Source organism: Xiphophorus maculatus, chromosome 2 (genome assembly GCF_002775205.1).
Source record: "Xiphophorus maculatus strain JP 163 A chromosome 2, X_maculatus-5.0-male, whole genome shotgun sequence".
NCBI lineage: Eukaryota > Metazoa > Chordata > Actinopteri > Cyprinodontiformes > Poeciliidae > Xiphophorus > Xiphophorus maculatus.
In genome coordinates, this window is record NC_036444.1 from 10,301,867 (window position 1) to 10,323,570 (window position 21,704).

Here is a 21,704-nt window from a genome sequence, read left to right on the forward strand (position 1 = left end):
CAAGTAGTTTTATGTGTGATGACAAACTATGTATTTCTGGCAGGCTCACCTACTGGCTAGCATGAAACTAGGCTACCCTGACTACGTCTTTTTTTAGTATAAGTATTTGTATTACAAAACGTATGTTTTGCATGGTTCCGGCCATACAAACGGAAACATTATATCAACAGCCCCTTGTCAAAACACAGTTTCACGAAAAATTTGCGAATTTAAACAAACTTTTACAACTATCAATAACTCGTGGTAAACCACTTGGCATATCGCAAAACAATTTGCAACTAAAGTTGCGTAGCCAATGAATGACTGAACTACCATTTATTGTAATGTATTGATGCCCCTCACTTCACGATTTCAGGCAACCTTAACTATGTGACTGCCTCCTTTGGCAGTTCCAAGGCATAACAACGAAGAGTCAACTTCAGCACCCTATTCCATGTCAAAAATCAACATCTGATCTAATTTCAATTAATTGAGAATATATTATAAATAGCTAGCCTGTCATACACATATATTTATTAAAATCAAGCCTAAATGTTTAATTCAAATTTACATTACTGATAAACTGGTTCAAGACTTACTTACATTTAACACGTTTCACAACACAAAGTGACACTCAAGTAAGATGTTTGTTGCTATAATTAATCCAAGCTAACTATTTTCAAACCAAAAGTAGTGGGCGGGGCTTTATTTAACTGGGGATTTTTTAGTTTATGAATGCTCTTGCCTTAAAATACATAAACCGCTGTGTTGCACAAAACCCTTTTAACACAATTTTCATTTGTTAATTTGGAACCCCACTCTGGTACAGATGACCACTTCGGCTATTTATTTTCATCTAACTGTGTTGCTTTTACAAAATGACGTAATATGCTTTCAATTAGCAAGTTAGCTTAACAAACCCTATTTCACTTGCCCATTATTCAGTTACCCCTGCAAATGTATGCCTACCAGCTTATCAAGATAATTGGACTAAAAAAAGCCAACCCGCCTGCTGACTATGAATGAAATCATTGTCACTGATTCAAAGCATTAACTCTAGCTTTATTGACTACAACATCCCAACCCCCAGTCACACCTACTCACCAACTCCGCTCTGTTACTACTTCCTTCACCAACTTAAAGGCATAGCAATGATTAACCTAAATCGGTTATAGTCAATTCACACATTACATTAAGGTAGAAAAAATTATGGTTAGCCCTGGCTTAAAAAGTGTTTAACTTTGATTGCCCCCTAGTGGTGGCTTTAAAGTCCCAACAACCTATGCTCAAAATTTTGTTTTTCACCTCAACTCATATCCATATTTATAATGTAGTATAAAACAGTTATTGTTTATCATTTTCCAGTCATACTGAACTCCCATCCTAAAATGAAAGTCTAGCGTCACCTTTCACATGGTAACACTTGTGTGTGGTGTTTTAGCAACTTGATATTAATATGTTAATTATGCCTCTTGATAGGTTTTTCTTCAGTTCACCTGTTAGGTAAACAGGGATTTTCGTTGTACAAACACCTTTGAAACTTTTGTTCATTAATTGGTTAGTTACAATTTGGTAAACAATAGTTTTGTGCTTAAAATGAATACAATCAGTTGTCAAAACAGACGCACACGTGAAGGAAATGTTAAACATGTACCAAACGTGTATTTCATCAAATGACCACCATGCTATGAATTCTGCGTTCCATGGAAATTGTTTTACTAATGTTAAAAAAAAAGGTTTTCCCACTGCATTAATAGTTTGTAATTAATTCAGTAACCAATTTACTTCAGTTGATCATGGATGCGTTCCATTTGTCGTCAGTACCGTTCAGTCAAAGTCTTTAAGTACATTGGTTACAATTTTCCTAACAAAATGACACTCCTTCTGAAAGCCCATGCCATACTCACATGGTTTTGAATATCCAAATGCTTTCTTAACATTTAACACCTTACTCCAACTATTTGTTTAATCGCCAGGAGTTTAATCAGCACAAGTACAAGAGTATGTTTTTGTACATAGAGTATGTTTTTGTGCTGATTAAACTCCTGGAACACCTATCAAAAGTGGATCAAACATAAAATATTAATGAATACTTGTCATTGCCAACATTTGCCCAAATGGTAACATTGCGACTGCAGGGTGTTTGGGAAAACATGCAGTATGCGATTTTGTGTTTACATTGTTATCACAACATCTCTTATGATAAATAAAAAATAATAAATCTAAATAAAAAAAGTAAACAGTGTTTATGTCTTTCTACTTTGATCTCAAGCCATACATAAGGGGCCTTCAACTCCGTTCCTCAAGGACTGGCGTCCTGTAATTTTTAGATGTGTTCTTGGTCCAACACACCTGAATTAAATGTCTGAATTGCCTCCTCAGTATGCAGTCAAGTTCTCCAGAATCCTGCTAGTGATGCACTTATTTGACTCATTTATGTTGAAGTAGAGACACAAATGATTTCTACCAAAAGTTAAAGTTCTGTTGAAGAAGTTGTTTCTTGTTGACTTCTGATATTTTGGCAATTAAACAACTACCGACCTCTAAAATACTTTGTCAGTGGATACATTGCAAACATGGAAAAGTCTGAATTCATGCTACTTAATTAACTAACGTTGACTTCAAGCAGTTCTTTGCAATAGGTATGTCAAATTGTAACATTGCGACAACAAGAAATTTGCAATGTATTGCGTAGCCCCACCCAGTCCACCCACCTTTTTGACAGAAATGGTATAATGTTTATGTCATAAAGTTATAAAAAATTATTAACAGTGTGGGAAACGGATAGATATTATGATAAAACACAATATATACTGATTAAGTCTTTTGTACCAATTAAGTCAAAATGTCAAGACAAACAGAACTTGTTTAAAGAAGTTTTGGTTTTGTTTACTTGCGTTTTTTTTTATCTTAAGTGGTAATTTTTACAAGAAGTATCTCAGTATGCCCCTTGACTCAAAATTTCTTCACCATGGTTTCTTTAAATTGTTCAGAAATTTTGTTGACCTTGTAATGTGGAATGTAGGCAAAAAGAACAAATGGAACTAGTTTTAAATGTTTGTTGGCAGCTAGGTGCATTTTTAATGTAAACTGGAGTCTCAAAACAGTCCAACAGGAATCCTCATAATTGTTTATGCCTTAGGATGTAATATTTTTTTATCTGAAGCCACAATATTGGTTCAAAATATATCTGACATATTCTTTATCGATATATTTATCACATTGACTTGAAAACTTTTTGATTTTTTTATTGTAAACCTAAAAAGGGAAATGTTGCAGACCTCATGTAGGTTAGTGGTTATCATTAATTGTTTCTTTTTCTATTCCACAGCAGACACAGAAGACTTGCAAGAAGATGTGCCAAATCCGAATAGAAAGAAGACAACTTTGTAAGTTCCTCCCATTTCAATATTGAAATATGAGGAAGCTTAAATACCTTTTGCCATCCTATTTTAATAGATTTAGGAAATCTGGCCCAGTTATTTTATATTAACTGTGTCTTGGTCACATTGAGTTTTTGTTATAAAGGCCTGACCAAGCAGTATATATGAGCTGGTGGAGACATTCTCAAACCATGTGTTTGTTTATTTAATCAGTGGTACATGCAAAATGCAGTTACCCTAAATGGTTTTTAACTTTTGATAAAAGTTAATTCAGTCTTTTTTCTTAGATATTGTTTGGATTGCCTCTTTGTGGCACTTGTAAGAAAAAGTTAATTTTTTTCTTAATCTGCCATTATTTTGCTGAATAGTTAGTTGCATCTTTAGCAAAGCTTGAATACATAAATTTGTTGTTTCTTAAAATGTCTTCCAAAACAACAACACAATTGTTCCGATGTTAAGACATACATTAGGCTTCCACACTCAGAATAACATCTTTATCAAGTTGTGAACGTGCTAATGTGTTGGTGGTCGGAATTTGGTTGTTTGAAACTTAACCTGATCCATTAAAACAATAGATTTTACTTTGGTTTTAATGTGTGTTGTTTGCTAATCTGCTAAGTTTATATTTTGTGTAATTGTAATTTGGTTACAACTGTTGCTTAATCAACTTTTCCCACAAAATAAAAATGTTTTTGGTTTAACATGCTTTGATGCATTTGCCCCTACTGGCCAGTTAATGACTTTTTTTTTTATTTCGCTTTTTTCGGCATTTAATTAATGGAAACTATTCAAAACATTTCATGGCCCACCAAATGTAGCAAAGTAAACAGTGAGACATGCATATTGTTTCATTATAATGCTAACAAGTCCCTTGTGCAAGTCTTAATTTGTTTGTTCTTATAAAATTTTGTGTTGTACTGGAATTTAAACATCTGCTAAAATTTATGCGTGTATGAATCAGGATAAGTTACTATAAACGCTACAATACCAAATTGTTTTTATCCAGTACATTGTCATACTGACTGTTAATTACAGTTCATGACAGAAAATTTTTTACTTGACAGTTAAACATTAACATTTTCAAAAAATGTTGTGCTCGTACAGCTCTTGCTAACACAACTGAAACTTAGCCAAGTAGTTCATTTGTTTTTAGTGTAGTTTTGTCATGCTACACTGTTAGTCAGTCAGTAAATCATATCTTTTTAGTTCCACTGTGGGCTTACAATTCTTCTGTTGTTTTTTTTATCCTATCAAGACACCAATCAACTGGATATTGCTGCAGTGGAGACAGCGTTGTTTAACGCGAAGATGGCAAGCGATTTGGCAGTTAGCCAAATATTGTCAAGATGAAACCTTTTTTCTAAATGGACTTTGGGAGTGGAATTAATTTTTTTTTTTTTATTATTATTATTTTTGTACCACAACATGGACACTATGGATCACCAATGCTAGGAGGAAATCGGAATTGTTTCGAAAATCAATCTGTACATTTGACATTCAAATGTTGTTTTTAAATAAAGTGTGTACTCGTATGTATATACATCAATGGCCTTGTTTCATTAGTTGAACAGTTGGAAAATCAAAAGTTTACCCGCCACGTTTTGATTCTGACATCGCATAAAACTCGGAAGCAGATTATAGTGTTGCGTTTTAAATGCAAATAAGGTGGTTTGCCTTTCTTTTGTGTCCAGTGTTGGTGGATTATTATAACTTAGTCTTTCCAAGTTTTGATGTTTAATTATGGTGCTGTTTATTTTTAAAGGTTTCTCATTAATTAATAAACGTATATAATTAATCAAAGAGCTTTGTTCGCAATTCATATGGTTTCCTAAGCACATAGTGAAAGGCGTTATAAAATGGCTACTGCTTGTCCTTCTTCCTGGCTGAACAGGAAGTGATGTAATTGCTGCAAAATATATAGTTTTTACAGTCTAGTATAACCTTTTGGTAATTGTGAATAAAGGGTTTCATTTTGGGGCTTGTTTGCTAAGTTTTAAATCATTTGTTAGTTTATATAAAGTAAAATTTAAACATAATAAAAGGGGTGGGACTTAGGCATCACCTGAGTATGGGGTAAATGGAAATAACGTCAATCAAGAGCAAAGCTTTCAGAGCAGGGAAGGAGCTCTAGATGGCGGCTGAGCCTTGGAAAGGCTGCCCAGGGTTTTGTCAGACCGATTCTCTTGCTCGTCTTCGATCGATGCCGGCTAGTTTTCATGTAAATTTGTGCTCTGTGTTCACGCGGTCGCTTTTTAGGGGGATTTTGTGCGTTTTGTGTCTCTTTTTGGCTGATTTTGAGAGCTGGAGGAGCCGTCTGTTCTGGCCGTGTGCTTGTCGTTGTTTTCCATACTGGGCTCCGGCAGCCATGGCGCGCCTCCATTTTTAGTGTGCTGCTGCTCTTCGCCTCTGTCGCGCTGTCAGGCACTGCAGACTTTAAAGGCCTGAAAGCTTTTCGAAACGAACTCGTTTTTGTTATTTGTAAAGTTATAATTTATGCTGCTTATTTTTTTTTTATCCGAGTCGGATAAATATTTAATCTGCGACCAGGCAAAAAAAAGAGAAACAATTAGACGTCTTGTTGGTTAGCACGTTTTCTCATTGATTTGATTTGTTTACATTTTGTAAGGAATAATTGAGCGATTTTGTAGTCTGTATATATTCTTTTTGTAATGCTTCATGCGATGACGCAGTTAAAATTCACGGCATGCGGCTGTATCTGTGGACTATTTTGGAGAATATACGCATAATACTTGATTTGTTATAACAGTATCTATCATTATTGTTACCTTCAATTTAAATTAGTGATGTAAATTATGATTTTCAAATCAGTCGATTTATTATTTTCTCATTTCGTGTCGCACCGTCTGGGCTTTTTCTGCCACCTGAGAAAAGGCAGTCTGATGGGACTTCTGTGATAGTTCATGCTACCTTCAACTTTTTGACAGTAAATACAAGGACAGATCATCACTATCGAGTCTTAAGGATTTTATCATGATGAAGAATAAAAATAAAAAACAAGAGGACGAAGGATCGACCCAGAGTAATGCTTCAAGGTATGATCCATTATACTTTACACTACATTTGTTCCCCCAAATCTGGTTTGTTTACCTTTTCAAGCATGGTTGATCATCTGTGTTATATTTGCAACTTTGCTTTTTAAAGAAGATCACTAGAGTCATGAATGACCTTGCTATTGTTTAATAGCCACACCCTGATTTTTCCTGCCATTTCTTGCTCTCAGTACTGAGGTTTTTAGGCCTGTGTTCAGACATCATTGCCCACAAGATGTTGATGTTTGACCACAGGAAATCTTATATATCCTGTACTATGTTGCAAATAAAATTATGTAATTTAACATGTAACATGACCTTGTCTTAACAGTCAGTACTGCAATGCACCAATTTATAAATATTTAGATTAGTTTTATTTTTCAAACCTTATATTGCCTGTGAACATTTTTTTTTAAAATCCAGTATTGTGGATGTTGTACTGGTTGTTTTTACAAGGTACTTTATTAGAGTGTACTTTATCTTAAGTGTATTTCAACAAATATATAAGCTTCAGATATTCACATCTGATTATTAAATCTATTTTTGTATGGGTTAGAGGCTTTACTGAACAGTACATATTTCAATTATTTTAAATTCTCTGCTGTTTTAAATACATGCTATTGTTTGTAATATTTGACATTAAGTTTCAGGTTTACATCTGTGTCCAGTCAGATGTAATTTATATATGTAATTTTTGTTAATCCAACGTTTTCCTCTCATGTAGTGGTCATTTGTTTGTTGTGCTAAAAGGAATTGTCAAGAAATTTAACAAGGAAGATAATTTTCCATACAAGGTTATCTGCAACTTTTGCTGTAATATTCTGTCTTGGATATTTTGAGGGTAACATTCTAGTTGAAGCCTTTTCTGCAAATGTTTTTTTTTTATTATTTTTAGCTCTGTAGCCAAAAAAATGTTTTGTTCTTTATTAAATATTTACCATCATGCCAAACTGTACACTTTATATGGTGAGTTTTGTTTTTCTTACTGTAAAATTCTTGATGTCTAGATATCGTGACTAGAAGTTTCAAAAGAAGTGGAAACAAACTTTAATCAATAAAGTTTTTGTTTGATCATTCTGTGGTGTCAGGACAATGCAGTAACAGTGTGTCAGACCTGATCATCCCCCCCATAAATAACTAGTTTCTTTATAAGGCTTACTGACCTTTTGTCAGAATAAATAACTATATACTTGCTTTTAGAATCTGCTTGCTTTGGCATGCCTGTCACTTTGCTACTGATTTTTAAAAATTATTTCTATTTTTTTCCCCAATGGAGGGACAATAAAGAATATTTCTATTCCACTGTAAATGAAGACACCACACATTTGTAAGCTAAATGCAGCTAATTCTCCTTTGAGTCTTTCATTGACTATGCACTCCAGCAAGTTACATCACTCTTGTAGTGTTCTGCGTGATCTTCAGGCAGCCATTTTAGTATTTTTAAGATGAGAGTAAAATGGTGTCCTGTGATTTCAGCTCTGCATCTTTACACAATTATAGATCAGAAGATTGTTCAATCAGATCAGTTGAGGTAGCAAAACAAGGTTGAATGGATTTGTGTTTTATATAACATAAAAAGCACAGCTTACAAATACTCATAGGTCACAAAATGGCCCTTGGTTTGTGTGGCTTGTTTGCTCACTTGTCTGTATTAAAACTGGGCTCAGAACTACACAGGAGGAACAGGAAGTACCATTGCTTAAAGGAGCCTGCGTTCAGGTCTGTGATTGGCTTGACGTCACACAACAGCTCAATAGCCAATAGTAATTCAAGAAGAAAGCTATGTCCCACCCTCTTCATCTATCTCTTAAAGGGGCAGTAAGAATTGAGGCAATGGCTTGACTACCGTCACATTATTATATTTTCTATCATATTATTTCGTAGTTTTTTATTATTGTTGAGCCCCTCTTGTAATTTTATGAAGGGAAAAGATTAAAACATTTTTTTATGAAAGTGCAACGCATACAGAAAGCATGTATTCTTTTAAAATATGAAATGTATTTTAAATATTAGAATTATGTATGCTTATATGCTAATTTAAGTAGCCGAAGATTATGTTTCTTTTAATTATGCTCAGACATTCTGTTAAAGATGCTTAGATTTATTCACTGTGGCCTATAGTGACTCCATGTGTACAAAAGAGGTACTGCATGCAGAGAAAGATACGGGCAAAAGCTAAATGGAGCTAGACCTTCAATGTACAACTCTTACTCTGTCTACTGTTGAGGAATTTATGTGCAAGGAGACCCAAAATAATCCTGAGATATTTCCTAAGCAGTTTTGTGTACAGTTTTCTTGTTGATACTGAATACAAAGATGTATTAATGTATCTCTAAACCTAAACACAAAGGTTTAAGTTACCCTCCTCCCAATTAAGGACAACTTGGAAGTCATGTGATAAAGGGTAATAAGTGCGTCAGTTTAAAGACAAGATAATATGTTTAAGAAAGACTAATTGGTTAATGGCTTTACTACAGAATTTTTCAGGATAATTTCTACAACTGCTCCTGTAAACAAAAGGCATCAGGCTTACCAAGAGCACAGGCTGAACTGCTTACGGAGGACTAGTACACTTTGAGCCAATTAATCTATATATTTTTTCACAACAATTGAATGCACAAGTTTGAATTTAATGTGGATTTTATTAATTCAGCTGTCAAAAATTTAAATAAAGGCTCTAATATTTGCTAATATTTGCGATGGCTTATCTCAATAAATTACAGAGAAGTCACACATATTTTATAGCAGTCAAGCTTCTGGATTAATTTTTCCGTATGTTTGACCAGTCCACTTATGAGAAATAGTTCTGTTTATTTAAATTGAATGACTTCCTCTTATTGACTTCCATTTTAAGAATAATTTATATATTTTTAATAGGACCGAGTGCACGGCCATTGCAGAAACTTTGTGATTGTCTCATTAATTTAAAAACTAGTTTTGAATGGAGATGTATTTATCATTTAGTCATGTTTTGCTGAAATGTGTTGTATTATGAATTCACTCTAAAACCAGAATGGTTCAAATGGAACATTGAGGAGCTAAAATCTGAATCATCCATTATTAGGGTGTGTGATCTTTACACCTTGAGTTTATGTAGAAAAATTGTTGTTGGCAATTGTAAGAAATATAGGAAGAGGGTCACTACTTGCTCAGATGATCAGTTTGCACAAAGTTTATGAGAATACATGCATTTGATCCACCTTGTTGGATTTGTTGTAGTGTAGGAAATATAAAACACACTTGCATCACACAATCAAAGAATCAATATATTTTGTTTTTCTATAGCAATTCAGCTTCAGAGGAGTCCAACCGTTCGGCGTCCGAGTCTGGAAGTCAGTCAGAAAGCGAGCATGGCAGTGTGAGGAGGCGCTCGCACAACTCTGAGTCAAACAGCTCCTCTGAGTCAGAGAGCCGCTCAGAGTCAGAGAGCGAGTCCATCGGGTCCAAATCGCAGCAAGCCACTTCTGAGGCCAAAGACAAACCAGTCAGAAAGAAGGAGCGCCTGGCTGATGTGAAGAAGGTAAAGGTCATTTGATTAGGACTCCTGGTGACGGGTGAGGATGATAGGAAGGGAGGATCAGTGTTTCTGAATCAGATTACAGTTCCAGTTTTCAGGAAGTGAAGGTTGACCTCTCTTGGATTAAGTAGTTGGGCTCTTAATACAATCAAGGTTGGATTTGCGGGACTCATATGGTTGAATTCTTTCACAGGAACAGTTTCCTTTATAGTATGACAGTTTTGTGAGTTTTGGCCTCACGAAACAGTGCTGTGTCTGACACTGACCGTCCCCGATTGGTCTTGAATATGTTGGAAGACTGAATAATTAAAGGCCAAAAGTAGGGATCCACAGGACACTTAAGTTTATGCCTCACAAACAGGATAAGATATTAGCATCTCCCTCTTTAGGCTTCTCTCACCTTAGTACAGAATAAAAGGTACAGTTGTTTCAAAGGCATGCAGATAGTCATTTCTTAATGTTTATTGGCCACTGATCAAGATGTCATTTTACAGCCACAAAAGAAAATGGTTGAAGTTCACAAATGTTGCTTCGTAATTTAATTTGAGATTTAGGAATACATACATCCAGCTTTCAACTGAAAACTTTAGAGTTCATTGATATTGTTGATAATAAACCTCATAACTGTTTTAATGGTAAGCTGCAAAAAATTATACATACAACAGGTAATGGTAGATATAAACAAATTTTAATAACGTTAAAGTTTTAATGAAAGAACATCCAAATATTCGCGTCTGGTCATATTAATTTGTGCAGGTGTAGAAGTATGACACAAAACATAACAGAAGTGTTGCCAATCTTTGGGAATTAGTCATACTTTTTACAAATGCCAGATATGTTATATCTTGTCAAAAACTTTAAGACAGACATCCAGTCAGCAGTAAATGAGAAGTGTAGAATTAAAGCATTTTTATTTTCCATTATCATTTCTGCCTTCAAGCATCAGATTTGTTTACAGATGTGGGAAGAACACCCAGATGTGTACGGCGTCAGGAGGTCGAATCGGAGCAGACAGGAGCCGGCTCGTCTCAACATCGGAGCTGAGGTAAGCAAATGTGAAAGAGACTAATGGGAGAACAGTGGAACCTGAAATGTAATACTTTGTCTACTCATCAGTTCACCATCATCGGTCACTTGTGCCATCTAGTGAACATTTTGTGCAATAACTGATTTTAGATGGATTGTTTACTGACATGTTGGCTTCCTCTACAGGGCAGCAGTGACTCGGAGAGCGAGAGCCCTAAAAGAAAATCTTCTCGAACAAAGAAAAAGGAGTAAGTAGGAAGGTCTGGAATATGGTTTCTGTTTCTTTAACATTCTGTCATAGACATATTATTTTAACATAAATTTTGCCATTGAGGTTTTTTAAACATTTCATCCTTACAGTACTCTTTTGTTTTCACGTCTGTGTCATTCCCCAGTCAATTTGACTCCATATTGTGATGCTTGTCAGTTAAATGCTTACTTTATAAATGGGTATCTGTTTGTCTCAGAATGGGCTCAGTTTGTGCCTATCAGCCAGGTTATGTTCTACATTTAAGTCAAATTTGATTGGTCAAATCAACGACTCATCCCTGATTGAATTTGGTCACACTGAACACGTTGTGACCACCATTTAAACATAATTTGGTCTGCGAGCATAAACGGCTATGACGGGCCTTGAGGGTGAACTTGTGGCATTTCTTTGTTATAAGAAATATCTGGAAAGATGATGACTCAATTGATGAAGAGGAGGAGGAGGAGAAGGAGGAGACATCCGACAGTTCAGACAGTGAGCAGGAAGAGAAAAAAGTTAGATCCAGACGACTTCCTGCTAGAAGGTAAGAGTGTAACAAAGCCTGGCCATCAGACAGCTACCCAATAGTTATCCCAAAATCCTTCTCTGTCACTTAATCATTTACTATTCATTCTTTGATTTGAAAAATAACAACCAGACTGCTGCATCTCAATGTTTTGTGCCTTGAAAAAGTGTTCATATTCCAACCACAAACAACGATGTATTTTATAGAGACTTTAAGGGAAAGATCTGTTATTTTTTCTGTTATTTTTTCACTGTTATTTTGAAAGGGCATGGAAAATGTAGGTTTTTATTTTATGTTTTTAATCTCGCATTCAGCACCTTTTACTCTAATAAAAGTAAAAAACAAAAGTGGAACCAAATTGGTCACTTAATTGGTAAAACATATTCATTCAGACCTAAATCCAATTCAACATTTGCTAGAAGAGTTTAAAATTATTTGCGTCATCCAATCTGACTGACCTTGACGTATTTTCTAAAGTTTGGGTAAAAAATCTTGCTGTGCAAAGTTAGTAGAGAAATAACTTTGCACAGCAAGACTATATAAAATCTTCCATTATTTATATATATATATATATATATATATATATATATATATATATATATATATATATATATATATATATATATATATATATATATATATAACATTTGTCAACTCTGCATTTTTTCCTTCCTCACCACAATTATTCATCAAATCCCAGAAAATTGGGTCAAAGTTACAGTTTTAACTGAAAAGAAAAGGAAAGTTAGAGGGGTGTGAATACTTTTTAAAGGCACCTTGATTGCGTTGTTGTGTGTTTCTGAAGGCTTCTGTTTCTATGCTTATTTTTTCCCCACAGGCCTCAGACCAAATCATCAAAAAAGCAGCAGTCTCAAAAAGGAAGAAAGTTGAGAAAACAGGAATCGTCAGCTGAAGACGACGATGATGACGACGACGACGATGACGACGATGAAGACGATACTCCAAAGAGACAGACTCGAAGAAGAGGGGCCACAAAAATTAAGAGGTGACTTTTTTTTTTTCCTAAAGACAAAGTTCAGTCAGATATTTTAGACCAGTGGTTCTTAACCTTGTTTGAGGTACCGAACCCACCAGTTTCATATGCACATTCACCGAACCCTTCTTTAGTGATAAATCAAATATGATTTTTTTCCAAATTCAAGACATAGGTATATGTTTATCAGATTCGCCATCTTTAACGCCGCTGGTTTTATGAGTGTTTCACCGATGGTGTGCGGCTTGCCCTGCTTTGCGATCAGGTAAGCAACTTTGTACGATGCGGTGAGAATCGGTTTGTTCATGGGTACAAATCCAAGAGCAGGCAGAGTGGCCCTTTCATCAAATCTGGCTCTTTTCACCTTGAATTCAGCGAGCGTTGTGTTCTTGTATTCCCCATCTCCATGCAGCTTCAAGAAATGTTCCTCCAGTTTTGCCGGTGCGAGGCTAGAGTTGCTCAACTTGACATTGCAAATCATGCAGATAGGACGCTGACTCCCATCACCTTCCGTGATACATGTGAATCTATGTTGTACATATTCGTCCGACCACTTTCTTTTTTTGCTCGACATAGTTAGTATGGATTAAAATATTAAGAAAGATACCATACAACATACGACTACGACAGTCACACGTTGACTACTGAGCACACTAAAGTCCCCGCAGCACTGATTGGCCAATTAATGTAACGTGATCATCTGCAGCAAGTGATGGCCAAGCGGGCATGTCATCACGAATTTACATAATAAGTCGGGTGTGTCTTGACCTCCGTGGCGGAGGCTCCGCGAGCCCCTGAGACCGACTCACCGAACCCCTAGGGTTCGATCGAACCCCGGTTAAGAACCACTGTTTTAGACATTTCACAACCAGCACACCTAAACTAATTTTAAAATATAAACAATCTGTATTTTCCTGTCCTTCACACTTATTGATTCTAGTTGTGAGAAATTTAAGATGAACTGAAATCTCTCTTCTTACTGTGTTATTTAGCTATAAAGAAGATCAGCATGACTTCGAAACCGACTCTGATGACCTGATCGAAATGACCGGAGATGCTGGTGAGGAGCAGCAGGACGACGACAGCGAAACCATCGAGAGGGTTCTTGATTGCAGGACCGGCAGCAAAGGAGGTGATTCCCTTTTGCTTGCTTCCTAAACAAAGTTAAAGTAAAAAAAAAAAAAAGCTCTGGATCAGTTTTCAAACTCAATGTTTGGGCGTTTTCAGCCACTGGAGCTTCCACCACTGTGTACGCCGTGGAGGAGAACGGGGACCCATGTGAAGGTTTCGATCCCGAGAAAGATGAAGGAGAGACTCAGTATCTGATCAAGTGGAAGGGCTGGTCCTACATCCACAACACCTGGGAGAGCATCGACTCGCTAACGCAGCAGAAGGTCAAGGGGTTGAAGAAACTGGACAACTTTAAGAAGAAAAACGATGAGTTGAATTCTTGGTGAGAGTGTTTGTCTTTATGTTACTGTTGTTTATTTAGCAAATCGTCCTTCCAGACCTATCACTTAAACCTAATTGAATCTGTTTTCAGGTTAAGTAAAGCGTCTCCTGAGGATGTGGAGTTTCATAACTGCCAGCAGGAGCTCACATCTGACTTGACGAAGCAGTTTCAAGTTGTGGAGCGAGTTATTGGTAAGAAGTTAGCAACAGCTCGTAAGGATGGGTACTGCTATTTTTTGATTTAAATTTAGTATCCTGTATAATCTGAAAAAAAAAATAAAATAAAATTCAACATCCATTATTGGAATCCTGTCTTACAAACATGACAAATACTTGACAAGATCTTAATAAAAATAAGAGCGATTAAATTATCTGTTGTTTCTCTTTTTTTGTTGTTTTTCTTTAAATAAATTTTTACTGTTATGAGGCCAAAGCTAGTGATGATTTCAAAGTAATTTAAAGATTTATCTGCATAAACTTATGGACTGCTGGGGGTGCAAGAATGCAAACATTTTTTTTAGCAGTGGGGTTGCTCTAAATGTGCCCTAAAAGCAAGGTATCTACCAGAAGTACATTCAAACACATAATAATGTCTTTAAAGTCTGCAAATCTTTTTACCAGTTGTCTAAAATGCTGTTATCTGGGTGAGCTTCTGCTGCATATCGGTTTACTCTGCAGCTTAAAGCTGCTTCTGTTCATGATTTATCAACTGCAGGTTCAATATGTAGGGCAAAGGTAGCACCTTGTATGACTTAACAAGGGTATTTATATATTTAAGCTATAAATCTCACCAGTGGCAGAGATGAGAGGCAGCAGTGTAGGTGTCAGCAGCAGCAGGAGCTCCTTTATAGAACTAGTCTTTAAGAGTTTTGGGAGTTGATTGAAGGTCTTGGGTCAGGTTACACAGAAGCTAGGCACAGGCTTGAGTTAAAGTACCATGGTTCATTGTAAATAAAAATAAAAAAATCAAAATTCAAATTGCTTTTATATAAAATTAACTATATTTAGGGCTGTAACGAATCCTCGAGGGATACGAGTAAATCGATTAATAAAATTTCTCGTGAAAAATTTATCAGAGAGAGACTTTTCCGAGATTTCAATTTACTAAAATATTTATTTACAAAGACCCTAATTGTATTAAGTGAATGAGCTGTGCTTCTTGGCTAAGTCTCCCTCGACTAGCAAGCAACACGTGGGGGAGGGGCAGCACTGATTTGCTCTTAGCTTAATCCAGCTGGTGGAAACTCTGGCAAGTCTGACATTTAACAGAAACGACTCTGGACTGTAGGAACAGTACGATGGGTAATCTGAGAAAACATAACCAATCAGGTGAAGATTGGTACATTTACCTAGCCCACTCCTGATGTTATGAACTGTTTGAGATTACGTTTGAAGTTCCTCTCTAACTCAAAGTTTCCCAGTTTAATGAAAACACTTGATTCTGGAGATGTTTTTCAGCTGTAGCCTCCAGTTCAGAACCAGTAGTTCAGCATCATTGCTCAATCCATCACTATCTATTCCTTGTTCAACTGAAACATTTTTTAAAATGTTTTTTTTTTTCCTACCAACAGCAACAAAAACAGGAAAGACTCCAGGTTCCTCTGATTTTCCCTGTACGTACCTCCTTGCATTCTGACTTTTAACTAAATTAACTTTAAAAAGGTTGTGAACTTATTAACTTTTGTTTGATTATTCCCTGTGTTTTCAAACAGCCCACAGTCACAAGACTCCATCCTCGAACGAGCCGGAGTACCTGTGCAAGTGGATGGGCTTGCCGTACTCTGAGTGCAGCTGGGAGGACGGCGCCTTGGTCAGGAAGAAGTTTCAGCACTGCATCGACGGCTTCATGAGCCGAAACTCCAGTAAAACCATCCCGTCGAAGGACTGCAAGGTACGAGGTTAAGCAAAGCTAACAAAACATGGCTTCGTCTCGGAAGTACAATTTTCAGTCATAATTTTTATTTTTCAATCTCAGGTATTAAAGCAAAGGCCGAGGTTTGTCGCCTTAAAGAAACAGCCATCATATATTGGTGATGAGAACCTTGAGCTAAGAGATTACCAGCTGGACGGGTTGAACTGGCTGGCTCACTCCTGGTGCAGGTAGATTACCAACAAAGTTGATGGTTTTATGTTTAACACCAAGTTCTGATCCCAGTAAAGAATCCGCTCTCCACTCGCAGGTGCAACAGCGTCATCCTGGCCGATGAGATGGGGCTGGGGAAGACCATCCAGACCATCTCCTTCCTGTCCTACCTGTTCCACCAGCATCAGCTCTACGGACCCTTTCTGGTGGTGGTGCCTCTGTCCACGTTGACCTCCTGGCAGAGGGAGTTTGACACCTGGGCTCCGGACATGAACGTGGTGGTCTACTTGGGCGACGTCATGAGCAGGAAAACGGTTCGTTTGATTTTGACTCCGACTGTTTTTTTTTCTTAAACATCTCGTGGCTCACATATTGGTTTGTGTTTAGATCCGTGACTACGAGTGGGTGAACCATCAGACCAAAAGAATCCGTTTCAACGCCCTCTTAACTACCTATGAGATTCTGCTTAAAGACAAGGTTGGGACATTATTTTTATAGGTCTCTGTTCTGGTTCTGTAACATTTCAAAGATTCTTAAAATGTGACAATCTTTGACTACAGGGCGTCCTGGGGAATATTAACTGGGCCTTCCTGGGTGTGGATGAAGCTCACAGGCTGAAGAATGATGACTCCCTGCTCTACAAATCCTTAATGGAGTTCAGATCCAACCATAGACTCCTCATTACCGGCACTCCGCTACAGAACTCCCTCAAGGAGCTCTGGTCTCTGTTACACTTCTTAATGCCCGACAAGTACGTCCTGCTTCACACGCCTTAAAATAAACTGAGTCAGACAGGAGGGAGACTTGTTTAATATCTGTTACCACTTCAGGTTTGACTCCTGGGAGGATTTTGAGGATGAACACGGAAAAGGAAGGGACAATGGTTATCAGAGTCTCCACAAAGTCCTGGAGCCATTCCTGCTCCGAAGGGTCAAGAAAGACGTAGAGAAATCTCTACCTGCCAAAGTGGAGCAAATCCTCCGCGTTGACATGTCGGCGCAGCAGAAGCAGTTCTACAAGTAGGATTTTCTTTTTCCTCTAACCCTCACAACATGAATAATTTTTATAAATCACGTCTTACTTAATGTGCCCTCCTTGTTTTACAGGTGGATTTTAACAAGGAATTACAAAGCCCTTTCCAAAGGTACCCGCGGCAGCTCCAGTGGCTTCCTAAACATTGTGATGGAGCTTAAAAAGTGCTGCAACCATAGTTTCCTCATTAAGCTGCCTGAGGAGGGAGACGGAGAAACGCAGCTGGAAAGCCTCCAGGTTTGTTTCATCCTGAGCTTCCTTCAGCTCCAGGCGTCTCCTCAGGACGCCTCTGCTACAGATGCTTGGTGTTATCTATAATACACAGTCAGAAAGCATGGAAAAGTCTGAAGTGTTTTCCAGATTGGGCCGAACATTTAAAAATAATATTTTTCCCTTTCTAATACCTGCCTCAACATCTAATTGTTAAATCCATTTGTCCTTCTTTTAAACTTTAAATTCTTCCCTTAAGCTTCCTTTCATTCAATCCCTTCTTTATCAAATCTGTCTTTTCTTGAATCAGATTTTTCTTTTTTTTCCTTCTCTGTTCTTTTAAACTTCTCTGTCTCCCTTCAGCATTTTTTTCATTAATCCCTTTCCGTCTTCCTTTCTAATCAGAGGTACGCCTACCTTGAATTGCTGTTGATGAAATTTATTTGATCATTGCTGGTTTTTCTTTCCTGCAAGCCTTCCTCTCCTCCATTCTACTTCATTCAGTGGTTTTAAACTTCCTTTCAGTCCTTTCTTCTTTCAGTCTTCCTTCAATCCTTTTTCTCAGACTTGTTCTTTAGTCCTTTTTCCTTCAGTCTCTCATCCCTTTTTAAGCCTTGTTTTCTGCAGATCCTTTAAGATTTAAAGCTTAACCTGTGTAAGAATATCACTAAATGAGCTTTTATATTTATCCTCAAAAATTTATTAAAATCTGTAAATTTAATTATTACAGAAAAGTGTTGAATTTAGACATAAATTCTTTCAGAACTCTATAGAAGCAATGTTCTTCATGTGTTTTTTTTTCCTCGTTTCTATTCTTCCAGGCTTTGGTGAGGGGCAGTGGAAAGCTGGTCCTGCTGGACAAACTGCTGACCCGACTCCGCGAACGAGGCAACAGAGTCCTGATCTTCTCCCAGATGGTCAGGATGTTGGACATACTGGCCGAATATCTCACAAAGAAGCGATACCCTTTTCAGGTGAGATTTGAACGTTTCATCCATATTCTGCTCAAATTAGCTTTGACAGTAGCTTTGGCTAGAAGAACATGGGGACCTCTATTCAATCAGTGGGATGTAAAAACAGAAGATACTGAATTTGAAACGTTGCTGTCTCGCTGTCCTGTTTAAAGTAAAGCTTCTTTGAGTGTCACTAAACTAAAGGAAGTGGCTTCTTTCTGAAAACAGATTTTGGTTTTTGACTCTTGCTGTATACATGTTTACACTGAAGGGTCCTTTAGAGGTTGCACTCAGCAGGATTAGTCTCAGATGTCAGCGTTGTTGGACATGGGCTTGGGTTTATTTATATCAACAAGTTATTTGCTGCTGCAGACCAGCAGGAGGTTTTGCAAGTCACCCGACTTAGATTGTTTCCTTTAACTCGGTCGCTGCGTTACTCTGTTGTGGTCGGTCTGCAGAAAATAACCGGAGCATATTTAAAATATGAACCTCACTGTTTGCAGCGGCTGGACGGTTCAATAAAGGGAGAAATCCGAAAGCAGGCACTGGACCACTTTAATGCAGAGGGATCAGAGGTATGCCTACTTTAAATTGTTGTTGATGAAAGTTGCAATTTCTCTCATAATATTCTGTCAAATCTTTTGCATTTTCCTTGACTTTAGACTCTAATAACACCATTACCTGGAATGGAGTCTGACCCGGAATGTTTTGTCCGGAAACACTGAGGTTTTTTTGTTGCGTTGCCTTTGTTTTGCAGGACTTCTGCTTCCTGTTGTCCACCAGAGCTGGAGGTTTGGGTATTAACTTGGCCTCGGCAGACACTGTCGTCATATTCGACTCGGACTGGAACCCTCAGAACGACCTGCAGGCCCAGGCCAGAGCCCACAGGATCGGACAGAAGAAGCAGGTAATTTAAAGTCCTAAATTTATCCGGCCTTTCTGTTATTGATCTTAAATTTCATTATGTTGTATAAATTTGTGCATGCATCTCTTCTTCTATTGGCTAGTTTTATTCCTTTTTACTGTATATATTCATGTTTTGTCAATACAACGACTGCAGTCATTTGTTTTGTGGTTTGGAGTTAATGCTAGCACGTTAGCGTGCTTCACGCTGTGAGAAAGCTGTAAGACTCATGAGTAAAGATGCATCAATCAGGGTTTTATAGGCTGATTAAGATTGTGGGGTGATTATCCCCATATTTACATTAAAGCATAAATCCTCCCAACCTTTTCTTTGATTTACTAAATTCACAAAATGTGGACTAAAATAAATATTCTTGGTGGCGGAATCTAAGACAGCTGAAAGGTAATCAAGGGAAAGTCCTGTGATTTTAATCCATGTTTTATTGTTTCATTGTTTTATTTTAACATTGTGTTTCCTCGCAGGTGAATATATATCGGCTCGTCACTAAAGGAACGGTGGAAGAGGACATCATCGAGAGGGCAAAGAAGAAGATGGTTTTGGACCATCTGGTCATTCAGAGAATGGACACGACAGGCCGAACGGTTCTGGATAACAACTCAGGAAACTCAAAGTGAGACTTGCAGTAATTACAGCTAATCAGCTCGTTTTATATGATTTTTTATTTTATTTTTTTTACATTTTCTTCTTTTTTTTTTTGTAATTCAAATTTTTTATTGATTTTCTGAAAATTATCTCACATAAAACACAAATACAGAACAAAAAAAACAAAAAACGCTGGTGCACCACCCCCCGCCCTCCAATACCCAGGGTACAGTCATATATTATATGTATATTACAGTGTCAATTCAAAAACATTCAGTAGTTGAGAGAAAGGTAATTGTCTGGGAAAATCAGACTTCATCCAGATACATTACTCGAAGCCATAGTTCTTTTCAATGAGTCCCAAAAGCTATCCCATTCCATGTCCCTGTTCCCATCCATGTTGTTGAGCATGACTTCATAAGAAGCTGTATCCGTCATTGATTTAATCCACTCATTTAGCTCGGGACATTTTGTGGTCTTCCAATGTCTTAAGATGATCCTGCAGGCTGTCACCAGACTGACCATCACAACTGCAAAAGCTCCTTTTGGGGTGTTTGGCATTTGAGATCGGTCTCCCAGTAAACACAGTTCTGGAGTCTGAGAGATCTCTGAGCCAAGCCATGCACTCAGAGCCTCCAAGATTTTAATCCAAAATGGTGAAACCAGAGAGCATTCCCAAAAACAATGCAAATATGTGCCCACTTCTTTTTTACATTTCCAACACCTATTGTTTGACATTATTTTCATTCTATGTAACCTCGTAGGTGTATGATAATATCTATGTAGCACTTTATACTGTATAAATTTGCTTCTGGCCTCTTTCACATATTTACCACTCTCTGACATTACCCTCAACCATCCTTCTTTTGTATACTCTTTTCTCAAATCTTTTTGCCATAGAAGTTTAATATTTGACGATTCACCACTCAGATTACAACTTAGCAGCTTATAAAATTGAGAGGCAGTGTGTCGTTCACGCGGCATCTTAATATAATTCAATATATCATTTTCTACAATCTTTTTAAGTTTTGAGGTAACACAATGTCTCATCTGTAGATATTTCCAAAAATTTGCTTTACCTTCCTTTTACATTTTCTTCTTGTTTTTTTGACAGTTCAAACCCCTTCAATAAGGAAGAACTGACTGCTATTCTCAAGTTTGGTGCTGAAGATCTGTTCAAAGAGGCAGAGGGAGAGGAGTCCGAGCCACAGGTAGGACAATAAGGGGGTTACTATGATTTGGACTGGAATGTTTTGCTCTGTTTTTGACTGTTAAACACATTTTCTCATTTTCAGGAGATGGATATAGAAGAGATCCTGAGGTTGGCAGAAACAAGAGAAACTGATCAAGGCTCCAGCGCTACAGATGAGCTTCTATCACAGTTTAAGGTGCCTGCATTGACTGTTTTATTTATTTTTTGTTACATAAAGCTAAAATGTATTATGGCTGAAATTATAAATGGCGATTAATCTATTAATCAACTCAACTAATTCAGAAAGCAATTATTAACTTGAGTATACAAACTCCAAACAAGGCTATTTGGTGGAAGAACGGCACAATCAGATTTAATTAAGCCAAAACTGTGCAAAAGATATAAACATTTTCCATTTAAGGTGAAAAAATGTTCATTGTCTGTAAATCTGTTCTACCCAGAACTCCTCAAGTGGCATTTTTGTTTCACCTGGTGCAAGTGATGTTAAAAAATTTAGATTAAGTAACTTTTGCTATCCAATTATTAATCG

At 37.1% G+C, this 21,704-nt stretch overlaps 1 protein-coding gene across 2 annotated transcripts in view; it reads left to right on the forward strand.

The window, feature by feature from the left end:
• chd2 (chromodomain helicase DNA binding protein 2) overlaps positions 1-21,704 on the forward strand; it is a 31,205-nt gene that overhangs the window by 1,979 nt on the left and 7,522 nt on the right. The window contains exons 4-27 of one of the 2 annotated variants that reach the window (XM_014468498.2): positions 3,311-3,368; positions 4,618-6,415; positions 9,698-9,932; positions 10,888-10,974; positions 11,142-11,203; positions 11,624-11,749; positions 12,570-12,737; positions 13,718-13,857; positions 13,953-14,178; positions 14,269-14,369; positions 15,749-15,790; positions 15,890-16,068; positions 16,153-16,277; positions 16,358-16,574; positions 16,648-16,737; positions 16,821-17,011; positions 17,091-17,279; positions 17,367-17,529; positions 18,324-18,476; positions 18,959-19,030; positions 19,213-19,362; positions 19,842-19,990; positions 21,077-21,173; positions 21,258-21,350. In XM_014468498.2, the coding sequence (XP_014323984.1) occupies positions 6,354-6,415; positions 9,698-9,932; positions 10,888-10,974; positions 11,142-11,203; positions 11,624-11,749; positions 12,570-12,737; positions 13,718-13,857; positions 13,953-14,178; positions 14,269-14,369; positions 15,749-15,790; positions 15,890-16,068; positions 16,153-16,277; positions 16,358-16,574; positions 16,648-16,737; positions 16,821-17,011; positions 17,091-17,279; positions 17,367-17,529; positions 18,324-18,476; positions 18,959-19,030; positions 19,213-19,362; positions 19,842-19,990; positions 21,077-21,173; positions 21,258-21,350 (3,117 nt within the window). In that variant the 5' untranslated portion in view covers positions 3,311-3,368; positions 4,618-6,353. The remainder of the gene's footprint in view (positions 1-3,310; positions 3,369-4,617; positions 6,416-9,697; positions 9,933-10,887; positions 10,975-11,141; positions 11,204-11,623; positions 11,750-12,569; positions 12,738-13,717; positions 13,858-13,952; positions 14,179-14,268; positions 14,370-15,748; positions 15,791-15,889; positions 16,069-16,152; positions 16,278-16,357; positions 16,575-16,647; positions 16,738-16,820; positions 17,012-17,090; positions 17,280-17,366; positions 17,530-18,323; positions 18,477-18,958; positions 19,031-19,212; positions 19,363-19,841; positions 19,991-21,076; positions 21,174-21,257; positions 21,351-21,704) is intronic. The other variant, XM_023352478.1, reaches the window with a different exon arrangement.